General features: G+C 31.2%; 1 protein-coding gene across 5 annotated transcripts in view; it reads left to right on the top strand.

Annotated features, from left to right (window-relative positions):
• The window catches only part of LOC106791756 (IQ motif and SEC7 domain-containing protein 1), a 73,534-nt gene extending 61,565 nt beyond the window's left edge, over nucleotides 1-11,969 (top strand). For 4 of the 5 annotated variants that reach the window (XM_014757646.1, XM_014757649.1, XM_014757648.1 and 1 more), the window contains 7 exons: nucleotides 6,378-6,719; nucleotides 7,347-7,893; nucleotides 8,377-8,736; nucleotides 8,904-9,277; nucleotides 9,370-10,025; nucleotides 10,127-10,468; nucleotides 10,581-11,969. In XM_014757646.1, coding sequence (XP_014613132.1) covers nucleotides 6,378-6,719; nucleotides 7,347-7,893; nucleotides 8,377-8,736; nucleotides 8,904-9,277; nucleotides 9,370-10,025; nucleotides 10,127-10,468; nucleotides 10,581-10,855 — 2,896 coding nt within the window. In that variant the 3' untranslated portion in view covers nucleotides 10,856-11,969. The remainder of the gene's footprint in view (nucleotides 1-6,377; nucleotides 6,720-7,346; nucleotides 7,894-8,376; nucleotides 8,737-8,903; nucleotides 9,278-9,369; nucleotides 10,026-10,126; nucleotides 10,469-10,580) is intronic. The other variant, XM_014757651.1, reaches the window with a different exon arrangement.
• Nucleotides 11,970-14,610: the final 2,641 nt, after the last annotated feature.

Here is a 14,610-nt window from a genome sequence, read left to right as displayed (position 1 = left end):
CTCTCTCTCTCTCTCTCTCTCTCTCTCTCTCTCTCTCTCTCTCTCTCTCTCTCTCTCTCTCTCTGTTTCACTTGGTTTCTTCTTCATTGTTTCCAAGAAGAGAGAGAGAGAGAGAACGTCTCCAAGTCAAACGATGCTCGTCTCTCGAAAGACAATAGGGTATAAGATCCTTCAGCGAGGATTAATTGTGGACCACAAAGAGTAGTCATCGGGGTACACTTGAAAAGACACCACGTCTCGACCCTGGCGTATTTAATATCACTTCGACGTATTTCGAAGGTTATTCATCCCTATTTCCTCTTCATTATAATCGATTGTTTATTTTCTATAATATCAAATATATTGAAACTTTTCATTTTGTGATAGATATTTCTTATCATTACTTTTTAATCTGATATTTATACTATTTTGTGTTTAAATAGTGGCAAAAGTAAGTTGCAATTTTGATTAGAAATTATTCTATCGATAGATTAAATATTTGAATAAATGATTTGTTATCGTAAAAAGGATTATTTGTTTTCATTTTTAGAATCTTTATTTTTCTTTTAATTAAGATTAATCGCAAACAATTTAAATGATTACTTTTTATCTAATAATTTGTTTCATAGAATTAATTTTGTAAATAAAAGAATCAATTATTAACAATTTATCTTTTTCGCAGTGAAATGAAAACGTTGTGATTGAAAAAGATTCATTGAAAAATAGGTGAATTTTGAGGTGAAAATTATTCCGCGATTTTCTCTATCTCGTACAATGGGAAAAAAAATAAAACGTACAACTTGGAATACCCTTCCGTCGCAGAAACTGCTTTTAATTGGCCGAACTATAGAAAGAGAAAAAAAATTGCCAACGCGTTGGGGACGCTCTTTGACAGTAATAAAAATCCTTCGTTAATTAGCAAACGCTGAAGGGGCTTTAAGAGAAAATTCTCGCAATGGTTATATCGGAAATAGAGAAAGTGCCAATCACATTTTGCAAGTGTTTTTAATTAAAGGCGTCGAAAGAACGATCATCGTTAGTGAGCAGAAAAAACAAGAAAAACAAGTCAAATTACAAAATACAAACTTTTTAATCTGAACATTTGGAATTAAGTTTTCATCGGAAAAAAATCTTCAAATGAACGAATTCTTCGTATGAAATAATTCAATTTGATCGTTCGTATGAATTATTTAACAATTATTATACATCATTATTTCCACGTTAAAAAGTATTTTTATACTTTTATTACAACTAACGCTAATCATAAAAAAACAAAGATCGTAATTTCCACGTTAAATAATTTTCCTACAAACATATACGAAATTAATTATATCACGCATACATATATATAACGCAAAATAAAAATGAAAGATCTTCGCTTGAAATTATTAACGTTAGTTAGAAAACGAATAAAGTAAATAATGTATTCTCATCCATGAATCTACTCTCACACGGGAAATACGAATAAAAAAAAAAGAAGAAAAAGAAGAAGAAGAAGCGGTGCTTTCGGTCGAGTGACCAAAGTATATCTTCGAAGAGGGAAAAAACACGAAGCCAGGTGCTACTCGGAAGCACACGCTGCAGCAGACCTAACGTTTTCTATACACATATATATATATATATATATATATATATATATATATATATATATATATATATATATATATATATATATATATTTTTCACATATACATATTTATTTACATGTGTGTATCGAGTTAGGAGCACGCGCCCAGTGCAAAGCACGAGTCTGTTCGTGAACACCCGACAAGCAGATGTTTCTCCTCTTGGGAGGCTTCAATGCCACCCCTTCGTTCTTCTTCCTCATCATCTTCTTTTTCTTCTTCTTCTTCTACATCTTCCCCAATTTATTATTTTTTTTTTTTTACGAACAGTGGTGATGTAAACTTTTCAAAAACACAACACAAATAATATTCGTTTCTTGTTATAATAAAAAATAAATAAATATACTTGAAGGTGGAGAGAGAGAGAGAGAGGTTCACAAATTTTGTTCAGATTATCAAATTACAAGAATATCTCTTGCTAAACTATATAAACTTTATTATAAGCTTCGTTTTTCTTCATCATCATCATCATCATCATTATCAACGTCATCGTTATCTTCTTATTCTTCCTCAATTTTATTTATTTTTAGTTTCTTTTAAGCGGTGACACGTAATCTATTCAAAAACGCAATGTAATTTCATTCCGTGTTTTATCTATTATTTAAATAACTCAATTGTACGTGCACAAAAGTTTCTCTACAAATGAAAAATATTGAAATTATTTGACAAATCAATTACACTTTCACGAAACATCTTTTTCCAAATGATAAAACTGGAAGACACACTAACTCGTTAAACCCTACGAGCCAATTTATTAACTTAAAAAGTCCACAAAAAATAGAATAATTAATATCGTAAAATAAGTAAGTCCCCCCCCCCTACCCCACAAAACTTTTAGCGCTCGCCCTATTGAATTATCCTATTGACAAAAAAAAAAATAACTGAAATATTTCTATACAATTTTTGTAAGATAAAATACGATTCTAAGAAACTCTTCTAAAGAATTATATCTTACGTAAGTTTATTTAATCGTGGACGACGACGACGAAGAAGAAGAAGTTGATTACGTAAAACCAACTACGATCTCTAAAGAGAGACTCGTGTAATAAAGGTTCGAGTGTCATGGTCGTCGTTTTAACACATGCTCATATCCTTTCCGTATCTTCCTATATACCTGCTGACTAAGTAAAAGGAGAAGAACAAGGGGGGAAGGGGGGAAGGGGAACGATACGTAAATTGAAACGAACAGTTGTTTTTCTTATTAACAAATAAAATGTGGAACAAAATTTCGGCACGAAAAAACAAGATGATGATGCATTGCACGATTTGAAATAAACAAAAAGAAAAAAAAAGCAGATAAGGAAGAAGAGAAGAGTCGAACGCGTGGCCCTTGTCCCCCCCCCTGCCCCGTCCCCCTGTCCACTCACCCCCTTTTACCATGAAGTCTGTCTAACGTCCTTTCTCGTGGAAAGGAAGGTAGGATCCTTCTTTCCTTCCTTCCTTTCATGTGGCAGCTGTCGTTCTCCTTGAAGAACAACGCAACAGCAGCACCAGCTTTTCTTTCCTTTAACTTCAGTTCAGTCGATCTTTTGCTCTCGAACTCGCAAGACACTCTTCAAGTATCTCTATCTCATCTTTTTAAAAGAGATTTTTATCTGTGAGGAGTCCTCAATTATTTTTCTTCTATCAATTTCAGCGTTTTTTTTTCTCCCCATTTCTTTTTCTTTTTTTTTTTTTTTTTGCATTGGGTCTTACATCGGAAGAACAAAATTTGTGTTTCTATTTTGAAAAGTTAATTTTTAGTTAATAGTGTTTTTCTTTCCCCCTAAATCTATTTTTCCTTTGAAATATCCTTTGCATTGTGATTTGTTGTGAATCGTTTTACGTGATCGTAATCGTTTGATGAGTGTATCGATATTATCGTCAAACGTTGGAAGATTTTTATTATTGATTTTCATAACATAGTTACTGTGTAGTGGACATTTATTTTGTCCTTTTTGCTTGCGTATTTGCTTCTTATTTTTTTCTATTTTTATGAAAAAAATATATCAAGCATCGAAAATTATTGGTTATTAATTCGTTTCTTGGATGAGAGAAACAAAATTGAATTTAATAACAATACTTATTGATTTTTTTCATACGTGTATATATAATAAAAGAAAATCTGTAATGTTTCATTAAAAAATATATTTGTAACTCGTCTAAAATTTATAATATTGGTATAAACGTTTGCATAAAAAAAAAAGTATTGAAAATACGTGACACGATAAATCGAATAAAATAAATTAAAATTGAATAATTGCCGAGAGAAAGAGTAATAAAAGAAATAAATAATAATGCGTGAGAAACGAGCTATGATAAGATCGCGTTTACGTGAAATTCGAACGAATTCGATCGGAAATTGTGATTCGCGAAAAATGACGAAATTAGAGGAAAATTATTTGAACAAATCGGATCAGTTTAATCATCGTCAACGACTTTCAACGATGAATGGAAATTATTGCAACGACATGATGACGATGATGATACATTATACTAGAAGAACGAAGAGTGGTCTTTATTTAAAGGAGACCCATAAAACCACCCAGGATTTTACTTGCCAATGTAACTCGTCCTTATTCTTGGGGTACGTTTTTCAAACCAGAAATGGCTTAGTAAAGGAAAAAGAAAACGTTCTTATACTTTTTTCTTAGAGTATAGAAAACGAAGGGTGTATTTTTAATTCGAACTAACGACGATTTCGTTTCGTACTGCATACTACTTTCCTCAAATATATTACTCTTTAAGTATAATATAATAAAATAAGTATATAATACTATATATTATTATGTGTATGACTTTAATTTAATCTTTTTATATTTAAAATAAAAAATATATATATATATATATATCTAGACAAATAGAAACGTTCGACTAGATAAACGTTACAAATTTAAGTTATTACGAAGAGAAAAGGTTAATTACTAGCTCAGTGAGAATGGTGATTGTATAAAATGTTTAAAGGATAGAATTACTAGGTGGGAAAATCGTTCAGTAGTTGCTACTAACGTTTCATTATCTTCTTTCTTCTAATTATACAACCTGACATCGTTAAAATCGAGTAAATAGGTTAAACATCATTTTTATTCCTTTTTGGCAATTTCTCTGTCTCTATCTCTTTCTCTTTTATATTTTTCGATAAAAAAATTTGCCCCTCTTTCGTAAAATTTCGCTTGAAATTCACGCTTGATTTGGTCCCTTCTATTACTAAATGTATCAGACACCCTGTGAATAATTTCGCACACCTGGCGGCTCAGCTCCACTCTCTCTCTCTCTCTCTCTCTCTCTTTGTGATTATGAAAACTGTATTGTATTGATTATGGAAAATACATAAAGAGAGAGAGAGAGAGAGAGAGAGAGAGAGAGAGAGAGAGAGAGAGAGAGAGAGAGAGATGAGAGAACGAAAAGACTATGGTTGAATCCGGTGATTATAAAATTGGTCTAAGTTAGTGATGAGCAAGCTTTGTTTTGTACTCAAAATTAAAAACTTAATAATTCATAGAGGCCACACATCGAAACGTATTATATTTAATATTTAATATGTTAATCAACAAATTTAAATTTATTTATGGGATGGTAGGATATTTGTTATTCCCGGCATACATATACATTTATTTATTACAATATATAATACTTTGTTTTTGTTTCTTATTTTTAAGTATTTTTAATATTGGATAAAATTACTTGAAACTTTAAACAAAATTATTTTTCATTTAATATAACAAGCAGAAAAATAAAAAGTAAATATATTTATTATCGTAAAATAATTCTTTCTGTCTAATACAATTTTTATAATTGTATTCATAAAGTGTAAAACAAAATATAATACCTGTGTGGCTTTTAATATCTGAAATGACTTATACGACTTTCATAATCATCGGCACGCTTATCTAATCTTTTAGTATAAATAAAATGATTCGATATTTTACGTCACATCTAGAAAGAAAAAAAATTATATATATATATATTAAAAAAAGAAAACTTGTGATATCAGCATGTGTGTATATATGCTGAAACACTTGAAACTTTATCTACCAAAGACACTTTTTCATTTGAAATCGATTAATGACCATCGTGTGTCGAAACAATAGGGTACTTCCGTCTTTCTCTATTTTCTCTCTCTCTCTCTCTCTCTCTCTCTTTCTCTCTTGCAATGATGAACGAAAGCCCCGAGAAAATTGCATTTGGTAATCACGCGAAGCGGATATTAAAAAAGAGAGGCACGTAACTATCGTTGTTTAAATGAGATGATAAAAAACGGGAAATAGGTATAATAACGTTAACCTTGAGTTTGATTATTCCGTTCCCACGCCCTGTCTGGAACATATATCTCTATATACACATATTTTCTTTTTAATAACATAAAATTAAAATAGATCTTATACAAATGATCTTTTTATTTCAATATATTTAAATGCGTATTTATAGTCTTCTCTATTTATTGCTTGCAAATCATCGAATGCGGATAAAGTGCGTTGGTTGATCAGTATTTCATATGTGGGTTTTAAGTTATAAGTGACCAATTAAAATGAGTTACATGTATTTCATTTTATCATTATTATTTATAAAAAAAAAAATAATAAATATATATAATAGAAAACAAATTTATATTAAGAATATAATATTATACTATATAATGTATTCTTTGATATTTATATAGTAAATGAAAATAACATACACTAAAAATAAAAAAAATTTAAATGATCAGTATGCACACATGCGCATACGCATACGCATATATAACAAAATATTTCAATTCCACCTAATATAACATAATGTTATTTTCTGTTACAGTTTTCCACAAAAGATGGAACGTCCATCGCATAGTTCGAACGTTAATCAAATGCATGGTGGAAATGTGCACGGTGTTTATTCATCAGGAAGTCAGACCAGTCTCTCAACATCCTACGTCACTGGACAATCTTACATGCAGGGTCAAAATTATGCACATGGTGCATACTCATCGCCCAATGTACACACAGGTTATCCGCATACCACCTATTCTCAACCACAAAGTTATGGTACTATGGTACAGGGATACGGTGGACAACCCCAAATGGCTTACCAACAAAATCATCTTAAAAAAGGGACCGTAAGAAACGGTGATGTCTTGAAGAGATGCAGACTTCAAACTGCGTAAGTTTTTCTACGAATTTTTTTTTGGTTTTTATCTCTTTCCTCTTTCTTTCTTCTCATATTATTATCTTTCCTTTTATATCTTTCTTCTTTATCTAACGAGGACAAGGAGAACACGTGCAATATTTAAAAGTCCGCGAGCACAATACGAGATTTCTTCCTGACCCAAAATTTTCTACGAGGTTTCTGTCTCTCTCTCTCTCTCTCTCTTTCTCTCTCTCTTTCTTTCCTGTTTTTTTTTTTATTATTATTATACGATACACGAATCGATTCAATCGATTACGGTCTTGACTTACTTTTATGGATGTACTTGCTTACTCGCCAAGGTTCGATCACGTTTTTATGAAAGAACGTTGAATTATGCGGGTGAAGAGAAAAAAGCAAAGAGAAAGAGAAAGAGAAAGAGAGAGAGAGAGAGAGAGAGAGAGATAAGTCCGCGAAACGCTTGTTAAAAGGTCGACCCAATTAGCAGAGAAAATGTCGGAGTACTTAAGGTCGAAATAAAAGAAAAGTGAAAAAGATTCTTCTTCTTCTACTTCTTGTTCTTCTTCCTCTTCCTCTTCTACTTCTTCTGCTTCTTCTTCTTCTTCTTCTTTTAAGTACTCGACTTTATATATCGTTCGACAGGTATGAACTCTCTCAGGATCTTCTTGACAAACAAATCGAGATGTTGGAACGAAAGTATGGAGGTGTTAAGGCAAGGAATGCAGCATTGACGATTCAACGTGCGTTTAGAAGGTACACGTTGTTGAAAAAGTTTGCCGCAATAACGGCAATGGCAAAAGCTGAGAAAAGATTGAGTAGAAAACTACAAGAACCAATTGATCGTCCAATTAATGCGAATGATCACGAAAGGATGGCCTATCATAGTCAGATATATATACAACAAACACAAACAGCAAATAGGCCGATGCCTATCAGGAGTATGTCGCTTAGGGAGAGGAGACACGTCGATAATTCACAATCACCGATACCCAGAAGTCAAAGTGGAAGGTGTGAGATTCAAATAGGTAGTGGACATCAACACGGAAATCATAGTTTGCATCAAAGTGGTAGACATACACCATCGTTAGCACCTAGTCCGTGCAACAGACATCAGCCTTTACCACCTAGCCCTTGCTGGGAATCGAGCTCTCAAGAGAGTGGCTCCAGTATCCATTACTACAATCCACAGGTGACTGAAAATCGATATTAGTATCAGTAGTAGTAATAGTAGTAGTAGTAGTAGTAGTAGTAGTAGTAGTAGTAGTAGTAGTAGTAGTAGTAGTAGTAGTAGTAGTAGTATAGTAGCAGTAGTAGTAATAATAGCAGTAGTAATAAAAGTAGTTCTGCTAATATAACGGTAGGTAGTAGAAACGTCACCCTCGGCGGAGCTTGCCGGGCTATCGGTTTACTTACGAATTGATATTACGATACCGTCTCCATTGCTTCGAAATTCCGTTAAAAGTATCGGTATAATAAAAGTAGGCGCGTAAAGACTAGTTATGAAATCCTTTCCTACACACGTAAATCGATCATCCTCCCCGTGCTAAGATATCATATTTACCCCTATTACAGATTCCAAAGAATTTATACACATAATCCCACATTTCGAATCGATTCGGTTTGATACCAGTAGTTCGAGTCTATAGCGTTGTTGTTGTTTACTCGTTTTTAGGATACCTTGTGTGGTCTTAGACAAGATACACCCCCTAGAGATTTACTTCGAACACCATGCACTTCTCCGTCTGGGCCACACAATCTTCAGACCCCGATAACGCAGAACTGGAACAACTCGAGCCAACTTAGCTCTGCCGGTAGATCCAGGGGTTCCGGTAAGAAAGTTCCACCGGAAGTTCCAAAAAGAACGTCTTCCATCACGTCGAGATCAATGGAACCGCGTCACAATGGTCTGAGCAAAAGCGTAGAAAACGGTAGCCTGAGCTCAGTCCAAAGTTCCGGTAGCGACTCCACCAACTGTGAGAGTTCCGAGGGTGACGCTCAGAGAGGGTCACCGGTATGGAAACACAAAGGAATCGTAAGAACATTTTCGCTTTGTTCATTAGCACACAGATATATATTTTTTGATACGTACACATATAATATACAGATACATCACAGAGAGAACTGTTCCTCTCTTATCTATATTTTCGAGCTTATTAAATCCACATCTAACGAATTTTATCCTTTAACTTTTACGATTAGTCGAGTTCACCTGAACATCAAGATTGTGCAAGTCATACCACGGACACTGGGACGATAATAAATAGCGTTAAAGATCTGAGTCATTCGCATGCTAGTTCAAGTTATCAATTACCTTTAATGGACCATGCCGATTCGTTACCACAAACAAGTTACAAAGTATCCGAGACTGTGAGGAAACGTCAATATAGGGTTGGATTAAATCTTTTCAATAAAAAGCCCGAAAGAGGAATAAGCTATTTGATAAGACGAGGATTTCTCGAGAACAGTCCACAAGGAGTAGCGAGGTTTCTCATTAGTAGAAAGGGATTATCTAAACAAATGATCGGGGAATACCTTGGGAATTTACAAAATACCTTTAACATGGCGGTATTAGAGTAAGTGTCATTTTTTCTTTGAAAATAATATTAACATAAATAAAAACATATAATTTATTTGCTTACAACGATTCTTCTCTTATCACTTTTAGATGCTTCTCTCAGGAATTAGATTTATCGGGTATGCAAGTAGACGTTGCATTGCGAAAATTCCAAGCGTACTTTAGAATGCCAGGAGAGGCACAGAAGATCGAACGATTAATGGAAGTTTTCAGTCAACGTTACTGCCAATGCAATCCCGATGTTGTATCGAGATTACGATCGGCGGATACAGTATTTGTTTTAGCCTTTGCTATAATCATGCTAAATACAGATTTACATACGCCAAATCTTAAACCGGAACGTAGAATGAGACTTGATGATTTCGTTAAGAATCTCAGGGGTATTGATGATTGTGGTGACATTGATAAAGACATACTCGTTGGCATTTACGAGAGAGTCAAGGACAACGAATTTAAACCAGGATCGGATCACGTATCCCAAGTTATGAAAGTCCAAGCTACGATAGTTGGGAAGAAACCAAATATGGCCCTACCGCATAGAAGATTGGTCTGTTACTGTAGACTATACGAGATACCGGATATTTACAAAAAAGAAAGACCCGGGGTTCATCAGAGAGAGGTTTTCCTTTTTAACGATTTACTCGTAGTTACGAAAATTTTGAGCAAGAAAAAGAACAGCGTCACTTACACCTTCAGACAAAGTTTCCCGCTTTGCGGTATAATCGTAACGTTATTCGAGGTTCCTCGTAAGTATATAAATTTATTTATCAAAATCTTTTCAAAAGTAAATATTGAATAATTTACCAATAACTTTGAATATAATCGCACGATATTATTACTCTTGTAGACTATCCATACGGAATAAGATTATCTCAACGAGTTGATAGTAAAATCTTAGTCACATTCAATGCAAGGAACGAACACGATAGATGTAAATTTGTGGAAGATCTTCGTGAGTCTATCAGCGAAATGGATGAAATGGAAACATTGAGGATCGAAACGGAATTAGAACGACAAAAGAGTAGTAGAGGTGCGAGAGGTGGCGCAGAGAACAGAGATTCTGGTGTAGCTGACGTTGAAGTGTGTCCTTGTCCAGGACCATGTTCCGAAAGATCAGAAACCGTTGACATGGATTCACAATTGAAACGATCTGCATTAAGTAACTCGTTACTTGATATACACGAACAATGTAAGCATATAAAAAGGAACATGAGATTCTATACATCCAAAGAATAGAGAGATTCTCTTCTTTTAATTTTGATATAATCTATAAATGAATTATTTATATATATTATTTTCAGTCGCTGGTGAGAAACCGCAACGTCGTGGGAGCGTAGGCTCGTTAGATAGCGGTATGTCAATTTCTTTTCAATCCACTTCTGCCAGTTCTATGAGCCAGGGAATCAAACATCCCGGACAACAAGTTCATCCTGTACACTCGGGTACTACGATTCCTGGTGTTAGCAAAGGCCTCACTCAGCATCCATCTTTTTTAGGCGGCCTCTTTGCTAAACGCGAACGAAAGTTATCACAATCAGAAGATTCCACTCCTTATAGTCGTACTACGGAAGTATAATGTATCCTTCCAATAGTATTTAAGATACGCAAACGAACTATGTTCAATTTTATTTTAGTACGCTTTGTGCAAATATTGAACTGTCATAAATACTTACTGAAATACGACCATTTGAACGAAAATATAATTTTCTCAAATATATATTTTTCAAATTAAAACATACAAATTATAATATAAAGATATTATCTTTATATTTCTTTCTCATTAATTTGATTTATATCAATTGTTTATGTTTTATCGTATCAATCACGCGATTTATGTTTCTCTGTAATATAATATTATAATCGGAATATACATGGCACTTCACAATTGTATAAACATACGAGCACTATTTTATATTATCACATTGTTATATACATACGTATTATATAAATAATATTCCTTCAATTCCGACATTTAAAGTAACTACCTTGAAGTAAAATTTGTATTAATGCGATCGGAAGTTACAGTGTTGGTCCTAAGTTTCTCGTTGATTTTAAAGATTAATTATTCTTCCTTGAGACCCCATTAAGGCTAATTTTTGTTAATCAATTGTAAAACAACAAAGCCTAAATATAATTCTACAAAATTTCCCAAAAAAGAATAATTAATTTTTTAAATCATTTAGGAAAATCTCGGCTTATCCTTTATTTCAAATTATCCTTAAGAAAAATATATAATATATTATTTAAAAAGATTTGTATTTTTTTTTTTTTTTAACGACGACAGTTTATATTGCGAAGCGCACTAAAAAATTGACAAATGAGATGATAAATACCCTAATACTGAAAAGAAAAAAGATGAAAAACAACACGTCGATATATTAAATTTATTGGATTGGGCAGGATCCAATCATCGTGATCGCTTGGACGTTCTCGGAGAAATTTAAATAAAACAAAAAAAAAAAGATCCCTTTATCGAAATGTGTGTACAGTATTTATTTGCCCTAATATCTAACTTGGGGTCTTTTTTTCTTTCATATATGATATTTATAATATGAGGAAAGAATGTTGTGCGTGTGTGTGTGTGTGTATGTATGTGTGATGAACGATCCATTTATATTGTAGATAATCATTACATTCTTACACCAAGTGCAGCATACGTAAATACGTCATTATCATCAAATTTAAAAAAAGAAAAAAAGGAAAAAAAAAGAACTTGTTTAATAATGAATTGTGAAATAAACAGATTTGAAATTGTAAAAGTAATTATTGATAACGATCGCAAGTATTATTGCTATTATTACTTACGCAATTGTAAATAATAATAATAATAATTATTATTATTATTATAATAATGGTATATATAAATAAATAATAATTATAATAATAATATAATAAAAATAATAATGATAATGATAATAAAAATAATAATAATAATAATAATAATAATAATAATAATAACAGTAATAATAATAATAATAATAATAATAATATTAATAACGTAAAGCAGTTAAACGTGTAAGTAATCTATGTAACAAAAGCTTTCAAAGCGATGAAAAGAATAAATAATCCCTATCAGTGTTGTAGGTGCATGTTGATGTGTTCAACGATTTTCTAACGATAACACATTTTTTTGGTGTGATACACTGATTGAGATCAGATTGCGAAAGTAATATAATATAATATAGTATAATATAATATGATTTTCATTAATTATCGTAAAATAATCTACATTCATTTAAGAATCAGGGTCGAAGATTTATAGATATAAAAAGGACGTCTCAAAATTGTAATACAATGTTTTTACATATTACAATACACTCCTGTCCCGTAATGATTATAAACTTGTAGAAATTTCTATTAATAATCAATTCTATTTATTGTGAATGTTAGAGAAGAAAAGAAAAAAAAAATAAATTAAAATAAATAAATAATGAACTTGTAGTGAAAACACCTAAAGAAAAGACAAAAAAAAAAAGTATTTCTAAATGCGACACACTGTCAACACACAAAAAAAAGAAACAAAAAAGCAATATCTTTTTAACTACCGCATTTTACAAATATTTTACAAAGTATTTTCCACTATGTGAATGTACGAATATAGCAACACTTAGGAGATTACTAGCTAGCTATTGAGTGCCTTTCATCTATTTTTATTTCAACATTCAAACAAATATATTACAATGTGTATATATAATATATACACATTGTAATTTCAATTGCGTTTCATTGGTTCAATAATGAATTATTTGATTTGATATTTTATTTCTTTTACTGTTTTATAACAAATAAACATGTTTACGTTATTTCAAATAATTTCATCGAATATTTCATTATAATCATTTCGTCATAATATTTTCGTGTTATCGTCAAAAAGAAACTCCTTTTAATCATTTTTTCTATCGCGAATCTATAAAAAAAAAAATACTTCAAGAATTTTAAGCTAGTCCGTTTCTCGTCTAAAAATATATATAAATACATACATTTATCAAAGTAATCCATTAATTAAGTATAAATAGTATTCAATTAAATGGTTCTGCGGAATGTAGTCGAAAACTAATATATATAAATCCAATAATAATAGTAATATTAATAATAAGAAATGAATAAAAATAACGAAACTTATAAAAAATTGTAAAACGTGCGAAAGTTTGTAAACAAAAAAAAGAATAGACATCTTTCATCGGATATGTAATTAGTATAAACAAGTTATGATCGTTTAAAATTACGTTGTAAACGATAATACTACTAATTTTAATATTATTTTTCACATCGCATCATAGTAATTGTCGTCCACATTTTTAATTTTAAAGTCACCCATAATATAATCGAAATAAATTAAAATATAAAATAAATTACAATAAAAAATATAAAATATAATACAAAAATAAAAATTATTCTCTCTTCAAATATATAGCTTGAAATGATAAAAATAAAAAGAATTCAATCTTTTACAATATAATAATTCAAAAAAATGATCGTTCTATATTCTTAATTCATATTAACGAATTTAGATATCTTAAAAGATGAGAAACAACACGCCCGACATTACATACAATAAATGCTAACAAATATGTGAGTGTGTACGCGCGCGCACATGTGTGTGTAATGAATTCTGTTATATAAATGAAAAATGTAAATAAAGAGCAATAGCAGGGAAAAAATAATTATGTATGCCTTATATACTGCCGATAATTAATCGTGAAAATGGACGAGAAACAGACTAACGTGTTTGGAAAAGAAAATAATAAGAAAAAATATTTAAAAAATAATATATATATATGTATAAATCTTTAAAGAGTCATATATAACTTTTAAAACGTGTATTCTCGATCCTCGAAAATTGAAAATTGAAAATTAAAATCACGATTGAAGATGTCAAGAGAAAGAAGAAAAAACAACATTTAAACGAAAGTAATAAACTCGATGAGCTTTTGAAAGAAAACATAAATGTTTAAAAAATGATTCAATGTCTTATATATTTTTGCTTTAAACTCTTATCGTAAAACATCACATGCTTCAATCAAGTTCAATCTATTTGTCAGAAATGCTAATTACTGTATACATACATACATTCATTCATGCATACGTACATACATATAATATACATACACGCATACATATTACACAGTTGTATGTGATAGAAACGTAATATAATATATAAATAAAACGTAACATTTATAAATTCAGGTGTACTTGGACTATACAGATTAAAATACTAATTTGATAGAAGGATTATTCGATATATCATAATTAGGATTGTTTGTTTTTAATCTTTTTAACAAATATGAATTTATAAAACATTTGATTCATCTTGTGTTTGACAAATTAAAA

Source organism: Polistes canadensis, unplaced genomic scaffold (genome assembly GCF_001313835.1).
Source record: "Polistes canadensis isolate GaletaPanama2010 unplaced genomic scaffold, ASM131383v1 scaffold_339, whole genome shotgun sequence".
NCBI classification, from domain to species: Eukaryota; Metazoa; Arthropoda; class Insecta; order Hymenoptera; family Vespidae; genus Polistes; species Polistes canadensis.
This window is presented reverse-complemented; position numbering and strand designations above follow the sequence as displayed.